The 25,622-nt window shown below is 36.3% G+C and overlaps 1 protein-coding gene across 1 annotated transcript in view; it reads right to left on the reverse strand.

Annotated features, from left to right (window-relative positions):
* The window catches only part of LOC138707696 (sialin-like), a 42,449-nt gene extending 22,452 nt beyond the window's left edge, over positions 1–19,997 (reverse strand). Inside the window, exons 1-2 of the mRNA XM_069837507.1 lie at positions 19,319–19,997; positions 10,447–10,606 (exon numbers count right to left, since the gene is read on the reverse strand). Of these exons, the coding sequence (XP_069693608.1) occupies positions 10,447–10,606; positions 19,319–19,510 (352 nt within the window). The 5' untranslated portion in view covers positions 19,511–19,997. The remainder of the gene's footprint in view (positions 1–10,446; positions 10,607–19,318) is intronic.
* Positions 19,998–25,622: the final 5,625 nt, after the last annotated feature.

The following is a 25,622-nucleotide window of genomic DNA, read 5'->3' on the forward strand; positions in this document are numbered from 1 at the left end:
GATTTCAATTTAAAACTAAAGTCACAAATAAGGAAGTCTCATTTTATGTGTAAGGGAACTTCAGGAAATGATGTTTGAAGCAGCCAGAATTAGTAAAACCCTAGCAAGAATAGTTCTGTCCACACCTGTGGGGTAACGGTCAGCGCATCTGGCTGCGAAACCAGGTGGCCCGGGTTCGAATCCCGGTCGGGGCAAGTTACCTAGTTGAGGTTTTTTCTGGGGTTTTCCCTCAACCCAATACAAGCAAATGCTGGGTAACTTTCGGTGCTGGACCCCGGACTCATTTCACCAGCATTATCACCTTCATATTATTCAGATGCTAAATAACCTAGATGTTGATACAGCATCGTAAAATAACCCAATAAAAAAATAAAAAATAAAAGAATAGTTCTAAAAGCTATGTTACAGCTTGAATAAAAGACAATAAAGAACACAGTAAGTTTCACTATTCTTTAAAAAAAAAAAACCAAGCACTGCATGACCTAATACGAACCTGCCATTCTTCTAGAACCATTAAACTAGCAGTATTCGTTTTTTACTACACGAAGTAATAAAAAAAAGTATTGTGATGGTGCAAAATATTCTGTTTAGAGATTTTTATGGAAATACACGTTTTCATCATGTTTTATATAGCAAAAAGTGCTTCTTAGCATTCCATTTGTCTGCCTGAATACAGTGATTTCTGCTAACAATTGTATGAATTCTATTCATGAGCCAATTTAACCAGGAATAATGAACATGAACATAAAAATAGAAAGTTCATTAAAAATTAATAGTCCTGTATTTGAAAAAATTAACATAAAATGGCAATTTACTTGAAAATCCGATCTAATGATATACTTATGAATATTTCTTTAAACGAAAACATCTTAACACATATAGAGTATGTAAGAATGATTTTTTTCTTAAATTAATGCATCCCTTGCCATTAGGAAAAAGAGGGAAAATGAAACTTCTCCTGTAAAAAAAAAAGTGTCGCGAGAATTGGATTGTCGCATAAGATAAAACAGAATGTCGTCCTTTTTCGTTCTCAAGTATTAAATTTCAATTGTTACAACTGCAAAAAATATATTCTAAAAATGGTTATGTTACAGCTTGAACTTCTGTAACATCACTTTTTTTTCTTTAACTAATATGCTTTGTCTTCTTCATAATCTTCGGAATTCTAGATACCGCATGACAATAAATGGAGGGGAGATGGGAGGAAAACGTGATCGCGCATCCTTGCAAGGGAATTTGAGGCTGAGGAGAAGTGTCTATGCGAGTTTCAAACCTGTTGGTCACTTGTCTACTTATCTCACTTTGATTTTCATCATTCCACTTAAAGGAACTTACGATAATTTTGAAGAGGAAAGCCGAAAATGGACGTAATCTTATAGCTACCACATGATGGGGAGGAATGTCACAAGCATGACTGAAGAGGGCAGATTCGCCAAAGATGTTATAAGCCTGGGCAGAGTGAATGGTGAGAGGGGGATGTTGCTGTCTTTGCTAGACAAGGGATCTGAGCCATTGTGCTAGGCAAGTGACACTCCAGCAAGCTTATGGTACCCTGAAGTACCCAGGTGAAATGCAAAACCAAAGGCTCCGATTTCTTAAGGGTTTAATTTGGAAAACGCCAAAATTTATATATGTAAGGCCATGGCCAAATTCTTTTAGGACTCATTCCAATATTTGTTTTATCACATTAGGAAAACCATGGAAAAGCACAGGCAGGATGAGGTGTCTCAATTTAAGAGACTAATCAATTTGCTATGAGATGCTTCTAATAAAATATGACCTGATCCACCCTGAGGGCATAATGTGGGACTGGTGGATATTCTAACAAATGGGAACAAAGGAATGAGAGTTTCTGGCTTAGAGACTAGGTGGTGGTGTGGTATGTTTGCCAGCCTCATTCTGAATATAATGATGCAGTTGCTGATGGCAAAATTCTTCATATGTATACTGGTATAGGCAGGAAACCGAGTCCAGACCTTTCAACCAAGCAAGGAATTTGGGAATGTGTAGAGATGAAAGATACGACTCTTGGTGTGTGTTTAATAGCCCAGAATGTACATAGTTGACCACGAGACAGGGTGTCGGGCGATCTGGCATAAGATGAGCTGAGGATGCATTCTGATCCAGAGACTTGAACAGACAAGAGTTGCTTGCTGCTTCTCATGTTGCTCCTTATGCTCTATTCCAGGTTGCCAGAGACCGAATTCATCTCTGTCAACTCAAATAAGATGAGGAAGAAGGAGGGGGGTAGAAATTAAGGCAAGTGACTATAGCTTAAAATGGCCTGATTAGGAGAATTGGACAAGCAATAAGTGCTTGTCACTTCTCAAGTCATTCCTGATGTTGCATTCCAGGTAACCAGTAACAGAGTTCAGCTCTGTCAGCCCAAATTGGTAAGGGTTTATAGAGAGGGTTTGAGTCTGGCTTAAAATTATTTGGGATGGGTCAAAATCAGAAGCCTCGTAAATACAATGAGTATCCTCGTCGTTTCAAATGTTGTATTCTGGGCTTCCACAACCAAGTTCAGACCCATCATATCAAATTTGACGGGGAAGAATTAGGATTGACAAACTATTATTTCAGACTATTTCAGCAGTGGATGCAGTATTCTAGCAACTGGACTAGAAGATAGTGATCACCTAACTACTCTCGGAGATATTGCTGGTCTCCCTATCTTCCTGCCTATTAAGAATACCTAGTGGACCATGCTGAAGCCTCCCCTGTTTCTTAGGCTCATAATGGCCGAGTCCAGATATGAGCAGATATGTCTTTGGACAGTTGATTAAACAACGAAAACAACAACAAAGATCCAGATGAATGCTTTCACACAAAAATTTTTGGTAGTAGATTAGGTTAGGATTCATCACCATCAGATTCCGTAACAAAACAACTGTATGTATAATATGATTTCTCCAAGTACTCTCCTACCAATGTCAATCTAATAATTTATCACTCCTTCATTATCATATCATCAAACAGATTTTTAAATAGTTCTCATATTTAAAGGTATTATTAAAAACAATCTAATTGCTCCTATCTTATTTAGAATAAGAATTTTAGTCTTATTTTCAGTCTCTTTAAAATCAATTACAAAAAAAATATACATGTTCGAAAAACACGCAAATAGGGAACTAAAAGAAATTTACTAAAACGTAAGGCCAGTATTATAATGTTAAATTACATACCTCCTTCCTAAAATTAATTCCACAGACTTCAATAAAAATTATCTTTTATGCCGGTATTTAAATTGTTCTTCCTGAATGAGTAGTAAGGAATTATATACAAAGAATGCAAACATTCAAAGTCGTGCAGAGGGGAATGGTGATAAGAGTTAAACCTCACATCATATAGAATGTAAGCAATAAAACAAAATAAAACAGCATCCGCAAAAAAAATGGCATATAAATAAAAACACAAATTTTAATCCTTTGCTTTAATTCAAATTAAGATTAAAGTGAAGAAAAAGTCAAAATAATCAATAAACCAGACCTGCAAATACTTCCTTTCATACACATACTAGCATACATACAACAATTATTCACAGGGTCACGTTAAAACAGACTAGCAAATAAATAAGTAGTAGGCTACTGTGACTGTCATGCTATACTCCCCACATAAGGGTGTATGAAAAATGACGTCCAATAAAAATGGACTAAGATAAAGTGGATGAAGGTATGTGAAACTAGGACAGGAATCTACCCTCTCTCACAATTTTCAGCCCAGTCAAATGGGGGAAGTAACTAACGTAGTTTAAAAAATCTCTATCACCTAAATATTACTGTACAGTATATATCCCGAAAGAAGCCCTACAATTTCTTGGATCACTTTCGTGTTATTCAGAGTAATTATTCAAGTAACATGAATGCAGACGGTATCTGGTGGTCAAATTTTAGGAACTGGCACTGCAGGAATTATAACAAGCATATCGAGCGCTAAGAAGTGATACCTCGTATCTACAAAAAAAGATCATTTAGTTTAACTACATTATTATTTAGATTAGCTACATAAAACTGGACAGTTAACTAATATTTTGTTCTCGCGTAGAAGATCTTGCAAAGCAGAAAAATATATAAACATTTATCTATTTTGACAAAAATTAATTTTTAAAACAGTTTTATTATTCACCTGCAAATTTATATGTACAAGGTAACACTTCTTAGCCATCGATATCTACTATTAACCAATGTAAAAACATATATATCAGGAAGAATGAGGATCGCCAAATTGGTGGTAATATTTAAAGTATCTACGACTGTGGTGTGCAGTTCATTTTAGTGTTACAATGTATGATTAAAACGTACTATTTAGCAGAGTACTGTGACATGCATCATATCCTGGGTGTCCCTATTGTCGCCAAAGAACTCTACAAGGTAAAATATTCTCCACTCCATCATCCTAATCGCTATATGTTTCAACAGCTAGACAGACGCATGTGGGAAACAAGTATGGTAACTGCCTCATCAATCCAAGATCCAGGTCGTACAGCAGAATGCCAAACACTTCAGTTAGAGGTAAGAATTCTAGCAATGATGAATGAGGACGATATATTGGGCACACATGAGACTGAAGACTACGAGCACATCACAATCTCGTCCATGATATTCTGAATGAGGACAATTTGTACCCACACAGATATATACAATCTTAGAAAAAAGTTCTGTCACACAGATACTTTATAAATCCCAGAAAGGAGTGCGTATGATCAGACGTATAACAAAACAAAACTAATTTCATTACCTCAACTTCTCTTGTGAATCAGGTCGCTCATCCTCTGATCATGTACACTGCTTCATTTCTGGGACTTATAAATAGGGTTCGGATGTTTATAACATTTCACATTTTTTTCCTGGCTTTCATTTCAGTCATAATGTTGAATTACATGCTTATGATTACTTTTAGAGATGTTTTATGTATCATATATTGTATATTTAGGATTTTCTCAATATTGGTCATATTGTGCATATTTTTATGTTTTAAAGTCATATTAAGATTATTTCTGCGAATGTGATCTTATATTCTAATACGTTGAAATATGTTCGGTATTTTAAAATGTCTATATTCTGCTGAGAATTACCAATACTGAGAACAAGTGAATTACCAAGTGATATTTTGGTTTGACGGTCAATGGAATGTGGCCTTGTAGGAAACAATGAAGTACCATATAGCCTATTGTCACCTGTCTAGACAAGTGTGCAGGGATGCCTCTGGTGCAGGTGCAGGTTTGCTCCATGCCCTTGCCCTTCACATTTCAGTAGAAATAAGAATTTTAATTCTTTAGTATTACAGTTACAGTAGGGCAGTGAACATCAACATGCCACAAACTAAGTGTGAAAGTGTAAAAGTAAGAAGTTACATTCAAAAGTTTGGTGAGGAATATTTCAGTACTGATGGAACAATCCTTTTCTGTAAAATGTAAAATTAAAGTAACGTCAGGAAAGCGATTTAATGTGCAACAACATTGTGATATGACAAAACACAAGAGCAATGTAACTCGGCAATCTGCTCAACAAAGTAGGTGCACCAATATGCCTGGGTTAAATCCCAAATCTCTCTGCAGTGCATATGACGGGAAGGCATATGTCACTGTTGATCGTGATTCGTCCGTTGGATGGGGACGTTAAGCCTGGCGGCTTCCTTGGTCCTATTCGAGAGGAGTAGGCTATATGCTGGCACTGGGTTTCCCCGTCTCCCTTCTTCACCATCATCATCCTCACCCATTCCCTACCCTACACTATACTTACACGAACACTTAACATACACTCACCCTAGTACACGACACAACTCTTGACAGATACACATCATGCATTAATGTGGCCCATCGAAGTGGTGTGCAATTTGAAAATGTGTCACAGTCCTGCCATCTATCCACAGTATGCGGAACCCGCTGGATAAACAGTGTTTCTATCCAATCATTATAATATGTTGGCAACCTGATAGGGCTTCTCGTATTTCATGGTGCATAATCCCTTTCAACTCAGTGTGGACTTAAACAGAGAAATCAAGGGTATTCTAGAGAATGATATGGCTGTAATTTGAATTGATAGAGCTCCAGTCCTTTTCAGCTCTGAAATATTTGTTTAAAAAGGAGAAATCATAGTCTTTTGGGAGCAGAAGATACAAAAAGACTCCGAATATTGCGGAGTGTTTTTTTCAAATGTCTGGCTGTATTTGAGACAACCTACCTAGGGGAAAAAAAAAGCTTTCTTACTTACGAAATTCCTCAAGAACAAAGCACGATCACAATTAACTAATTCATATCTGCAGGACTGTTTACATGTAGCTATGCACGACTTCTCCTTGGACATCACTGAAATTGTGAGTAGCATTCAAGTTCAAGGATATCATTACTCAAGTAATTGTTTCAAAAATGTATGTATTTATTCTATTTATTTATGCACTCATATAGCCCTATTAAATCTATTCCATTTCATGGTGCTCGCTCACTTACTATTACATGTGGGCGGTGCTAACAATCTTCAAAAAGGTTGAGAATCCCTGATCTAGGGCATATCTTGAGAAGAATGGTGAACATTTTAGGCTGCTGTTCTACTAATTACACATGTAAACCCAAGTTGCCGATATTTTGTAAAAAATATTAGTGTACTGTAATTATTAAACCTCTTTCATTTGTTGTGGCAATGTGCCCCTATTCACAAACAGATTGCAGCCATGATATCTCAGTGAGAACTGACTGTGGAATATTGCTTGTTAGGAGAGTCTAAAGCACCGTCAACCAACTCGCAAGCACGCCATGTTACTTCTGTGCACACGGTACTAATAGTGCAGCATCTGTTTTGGCAGGAACATAACACAATGGTGTCCTGCTTGGCTGTAATCTGTAGTTGCATTTACCATTAGACTATAGATGATTGGATATTAAAGAAGAATACATCATGTGCTTTGATAAACACTTTTCATTATTCCATTTGTGCCAGCACTAAATTATAGTCTAAACAACTAAATGCAAATAGCCTATATTATAGAAATACAAATAATACATTGTACCAATATAACTAAATACAACTTAATTTTTAGCATATACTTGCAACATCTTTCTTAAGTCTAGTTATACAAGAACGAAATAAGACATTGTTAGTGAAAGTTAAAAGATAAATATTTGACAAATGAAATTCCTACATATTTCATACTCTGAGTATGTTGAAAAAATGTAAACAAAAACATATTGACAAATACAACGATAATACTGGAAAGATGATTTCAAATTAAAATTATATAAATTGTACAATGGATACCTAACTCAATTAAGAGTCTGATACTTTTAGGTTTACTCGGTAAACGATCTTGCTTTTTGACATCTTTTGGTTTCTATGATATGAACTATATTTGGACATAATGAAACAACTCTGAACCCTTAATGCACACTTTAAGTTATGGTCACTGAGGTTGGCTCTTTCAGGGCCTTTATTAAGTTTCATAGCTGAAAATAAAGATTCACATACATAGGTCGAACCAAACATTGAATTCAAAGATGCAGCACACCTATGAAGACGTGGGAATCTTGACTTAGGAAATCGGCTGTAAAAGTCTAGCAAACTACGTCTGTTCTTGTAACTATCAGCCAACTCAATGCCACATTTCAAGTTGATTAGTTCCAGTTGAACATCTTTGGTAGTATCATCAATATTCATGCCAAACGGTGTAGCAAATAGATCAAAATCCATTTTTAGGTTACTCAGATCTTGAAATCTGGCTTCAAACTCACGAGAAAGCAACTGGAGATGTTCAACATAACAGCCCATCTCTAAGAAATCAGAGTCCTAGACCACACGTTCCAACCTGAGAAAATGACTGGGATCACCATTGGGCAGTTGGCGTTCCCATAATGACAGCATATTTTTCAAAGCTTGAATACTTTAGAACATATCTGTGATCAATTTGTTTTTTTCTTGAAGTGATTCATTTAAAACGTTTAAATGTTCAGTTACATCAGCTGTGAATGCAAGATCACATTTCCAGTTAATATTTTCGAGCTCTGCAACAGGTTCCTCACTCATTTCCAGGAACAAATTTATCTCTTCCAATAATTCGAAAAATCTACATAGAACTTTGCTACATTCCATGAAGAAGTATATCGCTTTCCATTCAAAATTGAAATTGTAAGTTGGTGTCGAAGACGGAGGCTTTAACAGGTTTCTTTCCATGACAAACAGGCACCGATCTATGAGACATCCTGCTACCAAGGACAAACTATACACGTCCACTGCTCTGCTCGCATTGAGTCCACACTGTCCTTGCTCAATACCTGGCGAGCAGCCAGTTGGTTGTCAGTGGTCTAAAGGCACACCAGAATTAAAGCTTACAAAATTATGGGGAAGACCAATACTCATCTATGGTAATGAAGCATGGTGAATTAGGAAACAGGAATCACAGTGAGTCACTTAAATCGAGAAGTTTTTCTCAGAAAAATCACAGCCTACACATTGCAAGACTGCAGGAGAAATTCAGATATTGCAGAAAGCTCAAAATTACACCAATAACAAACTGCTGGTACATTAATCAGTACAGAACAGATTGGCTACAGCACATCAACGGAACGGACAAGACTAGGATACACAAAAAAAAAATTCTCCACTACACCCTAAGAAAAAAGACCACCACCAAAAAAAGGCAAGACACCATGACTAAAACTGAAAAGATGATGTTGCTTACCTTATATAAATTAAAATATGTATATCCTTTGTTTTACAGTGCTGTTTTTCGACGAAATTTTCCTACTAAGTTACTGTAGTATATCCTGAACCATATACAGAGTGAGTCAGGAGGAAAGGTACATGGTTTGAGGGGTGATAATATTGGTGACTCTGAACAAAAAATGTGTATGAACATATGTCCTGTTCTTGACGGTTTCGGAGAAAACTAATGGAAACAATGAGGAACAAGAAAAGTGCAGGTGATAGTAAAGTACAACATTGTTCCTTATGTTCTGTTTAGCTGTGTACTTTTCTTTACAGAACATGTTCAAAAAGTCCACCGTCAACTTCAATTCACTTTGCAGCTCTTGTAGACAGCTGCTGTGTTGCTGATCTGAGCTGATTCGGACATACTTTTACTTGGGGGGCACAAGCATGTAAAATGCGAGCAAAAGGTTCCTCCCTTGTTCCCACTTTGCGCTTGTAGACTTTGATCTTAAGACAACCCCACACACAGTAATCCAATGGAGTAAGGTCGGGTAACATGTGACCAAGAAATGACTCCACCACGACCGACCCAACACCCAGGATACGTTTCATTGATTCTACTACACTACAACATAACGTCGTTTTGGTTGAGTTCCCATTTGAGTGCTGATGAAGGACATGAGACTGACGCCCGTGATTTTCAAACAGCTGTATGTTAAAAACAGGGCATATGTTCATATAAACCTTTTTGTCCAGAATCACCAATATTATTACTCTTCACAACATGTCTCTTTCCTCCTGACTCACCCTGTAGATTAGTTGCTTCTCAGTTCCTACCCTGCTTTTTACTTCATTAGTAAAAAAATATATGTGTATATACAGATGAACCATAAGTAATGTCATTAATTTCAGGAAACTATTCTTTGAGATATTTCAAACAAAGAAGTTTTACTCAGTTTTTCTTCCTTTTCGAGATAAAAATTGTTTTATATAAAATATTTTTGCACAGTTGAAGGACAAAACTGAAATTCTTTCAATCATTTATCATCATAATACACTGCTTTCTTAAACTGACTGAGCATATTGGGAATTAAATCAATGGCTTTCCCAAAACACACTATGAAATATTTCATATAAAATAATTTTTACCTGGAAAAGGAAGCACAAAATAGCAAAATTGTATTAAACTTGTTTCTTTAAAATATCTCAAATAGCCCCATGAAATTAAGGGGTGGTCCATGCGCAGGGTGGTCCATGAAGAAAGATCATAACTTTTGAAGCAGTTTCAGGTAAAAAAGTTCATATGACTATGGGTCTTATTTCACGCAGTTATATACAGACCTATACTATATTTCCCAAAATATGACCATGGAATAGTCTTGGAACTCTTTCAGTTTACTTTGAATATGACAAAAGAACACATATAGCTGTTATGCTATAATTTTATACGACTGAAGAATTTATTGCACTAAAATATCAGCTCTCTTCACTACAACTTCGAAAATTCTTCCAGTGGAAACCAATGTCGTTCACCATCTCTTCATCAAAACATGGGATTTCTGCATTAACTTTTAGTCTAGTATCAGTTCTGTTCTCTTTTATATTTTGCAGAAAAGCTGTACATAAAGTCTTCAACTGTACACACTTTAAAGGAAAGAACTATAGGGTACTCAAGAGAAGATGTACCTAAATAACCGCACTGAACTGCAAAGTTTTAGCTTAAGCAGCTAATACATACTGGCAATGTGACTCACTATGTTCAAAGACACCTTCAATAAAGATAGAAATATTTTATTATCTGACTTACCAAGACCCTCACCTAACCCCAACAACACTCTGCAAAAGATAAGTGCAGGCACAGATGTTGCTAGAAGTGGGGTGACGGAAGTTGAAACTGACCATAGGAACACAGCAAACAGGAGGACAGCTTTCCCTCCAAACCTACTAGCAGCACATGCGCCAATCACCTGAAATTGAAATAAATATATTAAAAACCAGAAAAAAAAAGTAAACTACATAGCTTAAATACTGAATAGAAAACTAAACAATATAATATTTTTGGTATAATCCATTAAATCAAAACTGAAGTGATAGTGGGGGGGGGGGGGAGGGAACTGAAACTCCCATATCTTAAGAACAGTTACCATTTGAAACCATGGATAAAAACTAAATTATTAGCTCTTTCCAATGGAATTTTTGGTGTACTACTATGAAAGGTTTTGTACACTTCAATAAAAATAAAATATTAATTCCTAAATATTTCAATGTGTAGTACAACTACTATTCTAAAATCTCAATTTCACTCTCTCCTTAAATACATTCTGCCTTCTCGTGTGTACTAAATGCAATTGTGTATATCAATTCTTGTTGATTTATAGGACACTACCCACATATATGATTACGAAGCAACATCCACACATTTGAAAAGAACAGGAAATCTCAAAACTTGAGAAAATGAGATAAAAAGGAAAATTACTTCCACATTATAAAAATAGATGTTCCCATCTTATTGTACAGCAATGTAAATCCACTTCTTTTTAATATTGACGAAGTGATAAGGGTACCAGAAAATCGTCTATGGTTGTCTAATGTTTGCCATGCTTTCCATTGTATCTGAAGCTGGGTTAAAGAGACAGAGTATGATTCTAAATGTATGATAAAAACCCTTACTTCGGCTTCATTTGCAAGGGACGTTAACAGTATGTTCTGTACCATACATTCATGGCATGTAAAAGAACCTGAGCCAGACAAAATTACCAGCACACTGATCCTTGCTCTAGCAAGTTCTGCTTTATGAACGTATGTCTCTGCAGGTCACCATCTAGACTGAGACAGTTAATGTCTTTGTGGAACGTCCTTTGACATCAAAGACGCCTCTAGCATGAAACGAAGGAAAAAATCACAAAGGTTGAACATATACCGTAATTAACCTTCAAAGGCCCTAAAAGGAGGCCAACATTATAACTAAATTAAGAGTTAGATAAGTATAAAGTTATATATTCTGCCTACCTATTGAATACAAGTACTCATTCTGTATCACAATATCTCAGTAATGAATCAACGTATGCCAATCAGCACTATGATAAAATAACGAGTGTTCCACACAGAACTGACTTCGTCTATCCATGATTTAACATGGTTTGTGTAAGGTATTCAATGGGTGATTACACATCACACGCATGTGAAAGCAAAATCACTTTATGATCTTCTAATTATTGATTCATACAAAAATTCTCTGAGATTACTGAGCCTCAATTAAACACAATTCAGACATAGTTAAAAAGTGCGATGACTGATTTAGCCGTTTTCAGAAAATGTATAAATAAAAAACAGTAAAATTGTATAAAATTGAAACAAAACCGGCCAAGTAAAAATTAAAAACAAATAAAAAAAGTATATAAACTACGAAATAGATTTTACGTATGAAGGGAAACTAAATATACAACAATTAATTATGTAACAATAAAGAAACAAATTTTTTAATTATCACTGGTTCGTCTCTGGAGGTTTTTGCTTGATAGTAAAAAATTTTCCTTCAGTAACTTGGGCGGTTTTGATACTAGATGCTTCAAAGTGTTAGTTTTGTAGTGAACACAAAATTTGTTTACCCGAGATTTTCATATAGAGGTTAAATATATGTCATCAAAATATAAGTCAGGGTCATTTTAGCTCTTATTAAAATAATCTCAAGGAGTTGTCTTTAAGAAAGTGGAGTAACTTATATAGACCTAAAATGCTATATAATAGAAACAATACTCCAGATCATCACATCTGCAAAGTGGGGTTTTTTAATCAGATCATCAAATCTGCAAAGTGGGGGTTTTTTAATGCAGTTCCACACACAAATTACATATCATGTTGTTTCAAGTATGTACAAATATTTACGAAACTATAACATTTAGCCAAAAGTTTATCATAAATCGATTTCTCTGCACAATGATTTCAGGAACACTTCTAGGAAATTACTGTGATCTATGTTGTAGGTATTTGTGAATATGTAACTTAGACGTTTATCTATGTGAATTCACATAGAACAGATCTTTATTATATATAAAACTAATAACATTTTATTAAATTATTCAATTTTATTATAGAGTATTGTTTCATGGTTTGTCTTCAGGAGAGGTTACTGATTTTCCACTGAGCTAATTTAAGAGAAGGGCTGTCTCTTATAGATTCTAGGCAGAAATGGTACCTGCTACTTCATCTATGATACAATGTTTATTCCGCTGTGAATCAATATCCTCGTTTGTTAAAACAAGTTGTGCCACGAGCAGGTAAGGTTGGAATTTGAATAGAAGTTACGAAATACATCATTTCATTATCCCATATCAAAGTACAGACTTATAACAAAGTCATTAAAATTATAAAACGGAATTTAAACACATGTTAACTAGCTCAAAATTAAGACTTCTTTAAAATTCACATGAAAAATCTGTAAAATATGGAGATCCGACATTCTGAGGATTGCAGGTTCAAACACAGCTGAGGACAATGGATTTGAAGTGCAATATCTTTTTAGCATGATTTTCTCCTGCAGAAAAGTAAAGCTGGGATAGACATGTCATAGTTTAATAGCACTTAAAATAACCCTGTCTCTGAAAGAGGGCACCTGATAAAATTTATCTGTCACCTCTCACTCACGTTGAATTTTGATGTTGAATAACCTCTGTAGTTGAAAACACTGTTAAATAAAATAAAAATACTACTCAGAATACAGGAGTAAAACTTGGATTTTAAATAAAAAAGTGTGCAGCCTACAACTGCAAGCTTTAATTCTGGATCTATTGTTATAACATTTTTATTTGATTGAATATCCTTAATATTTATGGGTATTGTTTTTTTTTCAACTGCAAACTCCTCAAACTATTATCAAGACTGCTTCTACAATACATAAATTTAGATCAGCGGTCATCAGCACAGTGCACACTCAGGCTTGCATCTCTTACCCACAGATAAGAGATGCACCGACATGCATCCGTAGTTGCTGGCAGATATGCTTTCTGCCTCTCCTTTCTGCATGATGGTGTATATTACACTACACTCCTTACCCTTTACTCATTTCAGCGAGTGCTGACCACTGATTTAGATCATTAAAGAAATAAAAACATTCAATAAAAACTAAGTTAAACATATACAGTAATACGAAGTAGAACATACAGAAATGTCAGTGAAAATGGCCTCAGCATACTGGCATAATGAGAGATGATCAACTACCCAATATTACCTTACATTTAGATATATCTTAAGGACGACATAAAATTGTGGAAGATCCAAAATGAGATAGAGACAACAGGACATAATATTGTGTGGGGCAAGACTGAATAGTTCTGAATTCTCTTCTCTTTTTGGTATTGAAGAAGAAGAAGAAGAAGAAGAAGAAGAAGAAGAAGAAGAAGAAGAAGAAGAAGAAGAAGAAGAAGAAATTGTATCAACAGTGAATGCTTAATACAGCAAATTTAACTAAACTAAGAACGTGATGTAGGTAGACAAGTACTTTCAGATAGTACAAAGCTCCATTTGCAGAAACAGTGCAGCCATTAAATTTCTAAAGAAGCCTAACACATAAAAAGTCATGCATAACAGCCACTAAAATATACTACCGAACAGTAAAATCTATTTCTTCAGTAAAGGCAATTACTTCTACTTGCTTATTCAAAACAAAAATGTATTGCATCATACACTCTGCTCTCATTAGTTCCTAGTCTAAAATAAAACAGGATAATCATTATAATAACTATCACCATTACCACGATTAACACCGTACAAACCCAACATCAGTTCCCAATTACCACCAACTTCTTTTTAAATTAGAACTGATTATATACTGTTAATAAAGACATCTCTAAGAACAAACAATCCTTTCAAGTACTGCACCAAATTAAAAAAAAATACGAAAAAAAAAAAAAACGTGAACTTGTTTCATTGCCAATAATAGTGGGTCAATTTATCACAAAAATAAATATTAATATGTTATAATTAGGGTAATACATTGTAAAGGGTGAATTTCTAAGACACGAATACATTTATTAACAACAAAATGCTCGTTTTATTTTATAATTTACCTTACCAATAAACTCTCGTTTCAAGATTATAATTGGCCCTCAATGATGAACCTTTAGTCCGATATGCATTAGTCCAGAGGGGCATAATTTTCAGTCACAGGAACGAAAATGATCCAATTGTAAAATAAAATCAAGACAGGTTCTCAGATGCAGCACCATTCACTGCCACATAGATGACATTATTCTGAGGTGGTTGTAAACTCTCAAGGGGATAAAGGGATGTTAAAAGCGGATTTCGTCAGAAATTAATGTTGTGTAAGCTAAATCAATAAATGATACCAAATAGTAAATCATTATACAGGAATGTAGTCCTACAAACTTCAACAATCATCCCTACAATAGGAGTGATAAACGTAGTAAGTCTCAGGCTGCAGTGTAAGACTTCAAGCCTCCCCCCATGAAAAAAGTCTGGTTCTCAACCCGTAAACTGATTCTCTACTCTAAATAATTGAGATCGTTTCCAGTGACCTACATATTGGTCAGCATACTTGCCACTGGATATGAGAGATTCGTGGCTTCAAACCCAACTGAGGGCAGTTGATTTTAAGGATTCAATGAACATATTTATGATGAATTTCCTTGAATTCTGTCATTTATTTATGACACCTGAAAGAACCTTGTCTGTGAACAGAAAGTCTTCAAAGCAAATCATCAACCATTTTCTTGTCCTTGGTTTCCTGCTTCGCAGATAAGTATTTGTCAAGGCCCCATAAAACTGTAGCAGTTTCTGATGCTCAAATCATGAACAAAGCAGCACTCAATAGCACAGGCCTCTAAATATCATTTCGACAGTTACTAAAGTGACATAGGCTAAGTAGATTACATAACTCATCTCTAAATAAATTCTACCATTGTAGCTGTTAAAATCTTTGAAACTATTTCAGTCAAATATGAATTTTTTTAAATTTTTATGTTTTATTTAATGACGCTCGCAACTGCAGAGGTTATATCAGCGTCGCCGGATGTGCCAGAATTTTGTCCCGCAGGAGTTCTTTTACATGCCAGTAAATCTACTGACATGAGCCTGTCACATTTAAGCACACTTAAATGCCATCGACCTGGCCTGGGATCGAACCCGCAACCTTGGGCATAGAAGGCCAGCGCTATACCAACTTGCCAACCAGGGTGACAGTCAAATGTGAAGAAGACAAACAAATATATAACAAATCAATTCCGAGCATATGTATTTAGTTAAATCTTGGGGGGGGGGGGGGAGAGAAAGTACTTCTATAACTATTGTTTCCTGACCTAACATTCCACCACTACTCCACAGTCTCACCAATGCAGAATGATCCCTACCCGAGATGATTATGATGATGATGATGATGATGATGATGATGATGATGATGATGATGATGACGATGACAAAGACTGTGGTAAGGAAAGGAGGAAGGGCAAAACATCCTAAAAAGTATGACAGCATGCATCCTTCCAATGGGATTTGGAAATATAAAGACGAAACTATATAAGCTACAAACAAATATGTCACTTGTTTCATTCGATTAAAATTATGAAAGGGAAAAGCATAAAGATGAACACAGAACACTTTCTGAAATAAGACACCGGGACATGCCCCATATAAGTGGTAGCATATTATGTTTTGAATCAAGGTCTTACACTACTGCAGTTCAAAATGATCATCAAGTGTAGGTAAATGCGAGGAGAGTGACCACACTGTTCAGCACCTACTGTTTAATTGTCCCATTTTCAGAACTGTCTACCTGCCATTATAACCAAATATTATCTCATGTTCTGGGCAACTTGGAAAATCCCTGAAATTCTGTTCCCCAAGAAACGCCGCTCACGAAAATTAAAAAAATGTACATCACACATTCATAATTCACTTTAAATAATTGCTGGTTTACTGTAATTTCTGCAATGATTGTAGTTTATGTAATTAGTAGGATATATCAAGGCAGCGCAGGCAGGGGTGCTTTGGTGGGCTGGAGCCCATCCAAAATTAATTTGAGTTCACCCTTAACCCCCCCCGCCAACATGAAAATAAATATCACATGAGTAATTATTATATATTTTTCATCAATTTCACGAAAAAGTACCTACTTGTTTAAAATAGTGCGTGATAATGACTCCATAATGAAAGCCAAAACACCACTCAAAACGTTTCATTCAATATAACTGCTAAACTTACCATAGCTATTTTCAAGCGGTCAGTAGATCTACTATTTTAGTATTGAACTTCCAATATTCCAATATTTAGCATACCTAAAACCTGCACTATGAAGCATAGCGGAACATATACATGTTCCAGTATATATTTATGTGATCCAAAGCCTACAATGATATAAAACAGCGGAACAGCATTTCGGCACCTTTTTGTTATATTTTTCTTTATGGAACCGAGAAATGTGTTAATAATCATGTTTTTAACAATTTTTTCTTCAAACTCTGCTCAGACATTGAAAGTCTTAAAGTTAGAAGAAAAGGATGTTTAAAATGACAAAATTCCCATTTGCAGGACAGTAATCATCTCCCCGTCTGCTATAATGTATTATTCACAGAGTTCCACCAACTTTACCTCCATAAGAAAGGCACTGATGATGATGATGATGATGATGATGATGATGATGATGATGATGATGATGATGATACATTTACATAGCAAATTTATAAAGTTTCAAGTGCAGTGGTTGACTGGTATGAAACTTTTGCGCTATGTTTAAATTTTCACGTGGATGAGAAATGACCAGCAAATATTGACTGGAGTCCTCTATCAGGGACAGTGTTCTTCTACATGCTGTAATTAGGTTAGAATCTAATAGCATACACGGTAACTACTAACCTACTGAGAATTATTTAGGGCTTATATGTACGATATTCTAAATGTAACTACCAGAATAGGGCAAAGAAAAAGGAAACAGTGACGACACTTTTGTCTGCTAAACATTGTTGAATACTTAACATACTATTAGTTCTGTTATTAAAATAAAAACCACATAAAACATATACAAATTTAAAGTAGTAAGAAATATTCAATATAATATTATTCTAATTTTACTGATTGTACTGGAGTAGTTCTGAATGTTATAAGTATACCAAATCAATTAGGCCTATTTAATAATTAATTGTCAAGTACGTGGTTATATAATAGATTGTGTTGGCGATAGCAAAATGGTATTTCGCGAGATAAGTCAAACGATTATCCATGGAATTACCTACCATTCGCCTTATAGGGCAAAAAAATCTTAAAACATGTTTATTTAACGATGCTCACAACTGCAGAGGCTATAGTATCAGCATCATCGGCGTGCCAGAATTTTGTCCGACAGGAGTTATTTTACATGCCAGTACATCTACCATCAACCTCAGGCACAGAAGGCCTATACAGCAGAACCCCGATAATCCATCACACAATTAACTGATGGGCAGATTATGCGACTGTTTTCCTAGCATTCTTTTTTTTTTTTCCTGCAGAAAAATTATAAAGTACTGTACATTATATACATATACATACATGTATGTACACGTACACACACGTCCACACCTGTGGAGTAACGGTCAGCGCGTCTGGCCGCGAAACTAGGTGGCCCGGGTTCGAATCCCGGTCGGGGCAAGTTACCTGGTTGAGGTTTTTTCCGGTGTTTTCCCTCAACCCAATACGAGCTGGGCCCCGGATTCATTTCACCGGCATTATCACCTTCATTTCATTCAGACGCTAAATAACCTAGATGTTGATACAGCGTCGTAAAATAACCCAATAAAAAAAATAAATAAATAAAAACGTACACACACACACAAGGTTAATATTTCAGAAATTGTTAGTGAAACCAAAGATCTGGCAATGACTAAGATGTATAGAATTTGAAGTTCAAGCGCGCGCGCGTGTGTGTGTGTGTGTGTGTGTGTGTGAGAGAGAGAGAGAGAGAGAGAGAGAGAGATTGCTTGTTTTCTTGTGGTCTGGCTCACCATATGAGAAAACTTGACCCACCTTTACACTAGTAGAAGTCTTGCCCTTCAGAGATTATCTGGGCTCACATAATCATAATCATCATCATACGCGTATAGTGCTAAACATGTGGTTTTAGTTAGTAGCCACAAACACTCTCAACATAAAAATCGTTTCTTGCTTACTTACAGGCTATATTTCAATACACTGTTGTAGCTCCCCCACTCTACTTGCTACCAATATAACAATACACTCGAGAGGTACAGAACTTAATATTGGGGAAACGTATCGTTTCGCTAGTAATTCGTAGAGGGGGAAGTGAGATATGCCTTCTTTAGAGTAGTTCTACTGGCGAACCTTCCTCCTCTACTAATTACCAACATAACATGCGAGAGGTCCAGGACGAATTACTAGGGAAATGGTCCGTTTCCATAGTTTTGGGTCATGGACCTCTCGAGTCTTATACTGGTAATGGGGGGGGGGAGGCTACAAGAGTACATGTGCATTACAATTTTCAGGTATCAAATGATTTTTACATTGGAAAGTATTTGTGGCCGACACCTAAAACCACGTGTTTATCACTATATCAATCTCACAAAAGCTAATGAAGAAAAAAAATTGTGCCTTTGTCAGTATAGGCCTATAGCTTTTCTGGAGAACAACCTTTTAATAAAATGACTAAAATATAATAACAAAATAAATTATATTACCTGACTTGTGAAGTAACCAAATGCGAAGGCTGAAAGGATCCATCCCTGCCAATGCAAGCTCCACTTGAATTCATCGGTCATCGGCACAATAGCTATTGGCATAATAACACGATCTGCCGCGTTGATGAAGTTCGCTACTGAACACAGGGCCACAATGCGAGAAGTTTTTGCCAGCATCTTTTGATGAGGCATTTTTACACTGTTTTTAACATGAATACCATTACTTTTTTAACAACACTGCAACGTTAAACATTAACCTCTACATTACACATACTGACGTTGTATACCTCAAATTTATCAATGTAAATTCAGGTGCATGTAAATTCACACATATTTATTAGACAGTGAACAGAAAAGGATGTCTGTTTCATTTTACAGTATAAATTAATAACGCAGAACCCTAGTATAAATTAATAACACAAAATCAGACTTTCTTTGTTGACGTAAACAGTGTGCATGTTCATGACTTGAATCAACATCCGTTTTAGAGTATCGAACAGTTTCACAATCTTCAGAAAACAATGCGTAGAGATAATGCATTAAAATAAATCCTCGGTCAATATATAATCATTCAATTATTATACCACAACTGACATAAAAAAAACCACTGAACTAAACAATTGGGTCGACCCAAGTCGGCTGCACGCTGCTGCCAATAACGTGACATATTTGACGTGGCAGATTGCAATAAGCATTTAGCTGTTATTACAATAAAGACACCGTAGGAGAAAAGCTGCTTTCATGCATGTACTGCTAGTGTCAGTTTTAAGAGTGGATTTTAGTGGTAGTGTTTCTGCACTGATTTCCAAATTTCTAAAATTTAAATTTAGCTAAAGGCATTAGCCAGTGGCGTCATTTGGGGGCGGGGGAGGGACAAGGAGGCCAATTGCTCTCCCTCAGTTTAAGATTAAAAGCCGAGGTCATGGAAAGCATGGGGCTCTACCTTCATGCCCCCTGCCCCCCCCCCTCCCAAGTGCCTTCATGGCATGTGACGGGTATACCTTTTTGTACCTTTGTAGGTACTAGTACTACAAAAATACTTAAAAATGTAAAAGCTGTACTTCTAATACTAAAATATTCCACTTTTATAAACGCTTAGAAAATAAAAGACGAGCAAGTTAATGGCTTTGCTTAAATAAAACTAAGTAGTTTTTTCTCTTACTCTTACACAGAGGAGGGACCCAAAGGCTTGCACTCAGCCTAAGGCTTATTCTGTGAATGACTGGGTAGCCCAACGGCCGCGCTCTTGTACAAGTAGGCCTACAGCACACTGCATTGTGAACTTAACCCGGGTTATGATAAGGATGGTCATGATGATATGTGAATTAATGATGGCGAAATGAGTCTGAGGTCCAACGCCAAAATTAACCAACAATTCTGCTTCAATTGGTTGAGGGAAAACCCCGGAAAAAAACCCCAACCAGGTAACTTGTCTCAACCAAAAATTGAACCTAGGCTCGCCTGTTTCACTGACAGACGTGCTAACCATTACTTCACAGCAGTGGACAACTAAGGAGTTACCCTTTGCTAATACTTTTTTTCCTTTTATGAAGGGGGATCCCAAAGACTTGCACCACAGCCTGAGGTTTATTGTACTTACCACTCCAGTGAATGATATTTGTTATTAGAATACAACACCATGAACTTGGCCCGGGCTTTGGTAATGATGATGATATGTGAATAAATTATGGCCAAATGAGTCCATGGTCCAATGCTGAAAGTTACCCAACAATTTTGGTTCAATTGGTTGAGGTAAAACCTGCGAAAAACACAATCAAGTAACTTGTCTCAACCAGGATTTGAATCTGGTCCAGCTCGTTATATGGTCAGACATGCTAACCATTACCAGTATTCCAAAACGGTATACAGCTCATGCATTTTGTCAAGACATTCCCCCACTCTTCCTACAGAGCTTCGCACGAGATCGGATGAGTTTACTTACGAATTATAGGGGAATGGGTTAGCCTTTGTCTTGAATTCGATAGACACCCACTCAACCTTCCCTTCTACTCCTACGCCCTCCACAGAAACGTTGTTCCTGTACTGCACATCGCGAGTGTCTTGATAAAATGCATGAGCTGTACCTTCGCTATATTAGCAATTGTTACCTATTGTGAGTGATTAATTAATTAATAAAATGCTCTTTTTGTAGAAATTTAAATTTTGATATAGATTTCTCAGACTTACTTGCCTTCTAAAACATAACATGAATTGTAGATTTTTAATCACAAGATGTGGCTACTTTGGTATCTAAATAAATTTATTCTATAAATTAATTATTGCAGAGTGGCATTAATACCATCTAATTGACCATTGTAGTGTACTGTAGAGTGTTCTCCTAATGTAAGGTAAAGACAAGCTCACAAATACTGCCCCAGCAATATTCCGTTATTTTGTTACCGAGATCCATCTGTGTAAATGTGTAACCACTCTGATTTTTTTTTATTTATTTATTGTATTCATAGATTCTAATGCTAATAATGTTAATATTTTTGTATTTGTGTTCCTTTTCTTTTATAAATGTTATGTTTTTATTTAATAGCACTCCCAAGTGCTGAGGTTATATCAGCATCGCAAGTGTGCCGGAATTTTATCCTGCAGGAGTTCTTTTACATACCAGTAAATCTACTGACATGAGCCTGTCGCATTTAAGCACACTTAAATGCCATCAACCTGGCCCAGAATCGAACCCATAACCTTGGGCATAGAAGGCCAGTGCTATACCAACTACGCCAACCAGGCTGACTTTTCTTTCATATTTTCCAAAAGTTGAAGAATTGATTATATTTGTATGTCACAGCATTCAAATGGGGATCGTGGTGTTAACAATTTTTCTGGAATTGATGGAGTATTATATAATTCTATTGTGAAATTTTTACTTTTTGAATGAATCCAGATTGTATTATTAAATTCCTGTTGTCTGGGTCGTAGCTTCCCCAGTAATTATCATGTGCCAAACAACGTACAGTATTAATTTCTCAAACAGTAAAGGGCCACTTTTTAATTTCAGTTTCTATAATAATTTGCATAACTTTTATTGGTACGCCTTTTACAGCTCAAATGATTATCTGTTTTAAATATAAATAAATACATTTTCTTTCGTTAATTGAAATTAAAATTTCTTTATCAATAAAATGTATTCGTTTGCATCTACATCACATTAACAAGAAGTGCATGTAAATTACATATGATACAAGTAGAGCAAGGAGTTAAAACTAGGACTGTGTGTGGAAACTGTGTGTGATAAACCTGACTATAAAGAAAGAAATTAAACCTGGATATCAGCAGTATTTGTTACTTCAAATGGAAAAAATATTTAAGAAACAGGGGAAAAAATGAAATTTAGAAATATGTCCAGTGCATCTGATATAGTTTAATATATATATGTATATATATATATATATATATATATATATATTAGTGGTTAAGTTTAGCTCACTTTTGAGTTTACGGTATGGCAAATAGTTAATTTCAAAGGAAATAGGTAGGGGATCTAAAACCCAGGGTTATATATTGGATATATATCACTATGGTACGACCTTTACTCTCTTATGCCGCACTTATGCGGTGGCCAAGAGTTAAGTTAAGGAACTGCAGGACTGAACTTAACAAATTGCAAAGGGTGTTCTGCATAGCAATAACGGGAGCATTTAGAACAACTTCCACTGCAGCAGTGGAAATGCTGACAGGACTCACTCCGTTACACATCCAGGTTGAGGCTGAGGCCCTCATGGCATTCCATAGAATCTGTTGCCAGACAACAGTGGTCAATATTGAACACTTGGATCACCTCAGATTCCATTGGGACAAAGATGTTTATCGTATTCTCAATATGAGAACTGACATCTTGGAACCAAGGGTTTCGTTTGACAATAAGTTCACAGTCACTTACCCAAAAACCACGTCAGGAACTGGTGCTGGATTATTTGGAAATGGCGCCAAGCTTTCTTTTAGCTTGGGTCAATGCCACAGTGTTTCAGGCTGAGATTTTTGCTATCTTAGCCAGTGTCAGGGAAAGAATTAGGAAGGGCTACAATCGTAGACAAATTCTTATACTTTCAGATAGCCAAGCGGTACTTAAGGTACTTGAAGCCCCCTTGGTTAAGTCAAAACTGGAATCGGAATTCTGCGAGTCCCTCATGATACTGGCTGAACGTAACACAGTTCAACTGAAATGGGTGCTGGGACATGCAGGGATTCGGGATAGTGAGAGAGCAGATGAGGCTGCCAAAAAGGGAACCGAGATCCCATTCATAAGACCTGAGCCTGTACTGGGACTACCCATATATCTAAGACCAATAAAGCACATTATCAGGGACTGGGCTCTCAAGAAACACAAAAACTACTAGAACTCAAGTGAGGGCTGCAGGCAGACACTCAAAGGCCCTCATAAGAGATTTTAATAAAAGCAGGTAAGGTGACCTGTTAAAATTGAGAAAGAAACAGCTCCGCTGGGCAGTTGCATTTCTCACAGGACACTGTGCCCTCAAGAAGAACCTGCACAGGATGGGACATAATATCAAACCAGTCTGTACTCGTTGTTCGCAGGGAGATGAATCTGTAGCTCATCTATTGTGCGACTGCAATGCACTCGCCCATCAAAGAGCTCTCATCTTTGGAAACATTTTCCAAAGCTTGAAGAGCTATCAACTGTCCCAGTCCATAGTTTGATCCAGTTCATTAAGAATATCAAACTATTGGACTGTTAGGATATTATGACGGGGATGCACAATAGATCTTTCAGGTCACAGTGCTAGGGCTGTCATAGCCCTCCCCTTTTTAAATTCAATTCAATTCAATTCATGACAGAATCCTATCTCGAGCCTAATTCACGTGCAGTTCGCCTGAGATCAAACTCCAGCAAGGAAGCAAGAAGTTAAACTGTGTGCTTGGTTATCCTGTGCATCGTGTATCCTGGGCAGTTTCCTTGCCATTGCGAAATGTTTGCACATATCATGCTAATGTTCGATATGACTATGCTTCATATAGTCTCTGAAAACAATCTTTTTCGTCACGATCTCTCACAGCCTCAATTGTAATCCACGAGCATTGCTCCACTTAGTAAACATGTCGTTAAATGTTGATCTGTCCTGCAATTTACGATATTGCCCATTGCTACATAAACATATAAGGCCCACCATCATTCTTACGTTATACACTCCACTACAACTACCATACACCCAATGCATGGGACAGCACTGTTGTCACTATTTTTATCTAACATTTCTATATTATTTATGTAGCAGGCAGATTTTTCTCCAAAACAAAAAACGCAGCAGAGTTGCTAAGTCATTTACTCCTCTAACCAACAGGTGCCACGAACACAAAGTCTGTCAAATTGGTCACGTTTCGTTTTGTATAAGCAGTTTCAATAAACAGTAGTGTATTTCGGAACATTCTCAACCAGTATTATGATTAAGCCTAGAATGACTGTATAGTGAATGAAATTAAATCAGTCCTAGTAACTGGTGCAAATTCCAGGCTTGAAGATTGTTATTTTTATGAAAGATTTAAGCATTTTTCCAAACTCTTCTACTCCCTTATAAATGGTCTTGCATTATTTCTCAACATTATGAGACTGGAGTTTATTAACACAATGATCAGTTTAATTATTAATTGCTTGTTCAGTGACAAATAAAACAGAGTGTACTATTTGACACAGTTTTAAATTTTCAAGTGATATTTTAATTCCTATAAAAAGTCCATCACCTCACATTTTGCTGAATTGCTCAGGTTTAAGCCAAATCAGACATCGTTATCTCTGAAAACATATATTGTCTTCTGAGGAATTTCAGGAAATTAAACCCAGTAGTACTGCAAGGCTTGTGTCACATTGTGGTCTTCTGGGTTGGTTTCCAGTTTATGGGGTGCACAATGGGCCTTTTGTGCCCAAGTGTTATAGTTTAATACCCTTAAATCAGAAGAAGAAGAAGAAGAATTCTTATAAAAAAGCCCATTAGTAAAAATGAGGTTTACCAATGCTAAATATATACATACAATTTTTTTACTTGGTTATTTAATAATGCCATATCAACTATACTGAGTTATTTAACATCGATGGAGTCCACATCTGTGGAGTAACGGTCAGCGTGTCTGGCCGCGAAATCAGATGGCCCGGGTTCGAATCCTGGTCGGGGTAAGTTACCTGGTTGAGGTTTTTTCCGGGGTTTTCCCTCAACCCAATACGAGCAAATGCTGGGTAACTTTCAGTGCTGGACCCCGGACTCATTTCACCGGCATTATCACCTTCATTTCATTCAGACGCTAAATAACTTAGATGTTGACAGAGCGTCGTAAAATAACC

Source organism: Periplaneta americana, chromosome 10 (assembly GCF_040183065.1).
Source record: "Periplaneta americana isolate PAMFEO1 chromosome 10, P.americana_PAMFEO1_priV1, whole genome shotgun sequence".
In the NCBI taxonomy this organism is placed as follows: domain Eukaryota; kingdom Metazoa; phylum Arthropoda; class Insecta; order Blattodea; family Blattidae; genus Periplaneta; species Periplaneta americana.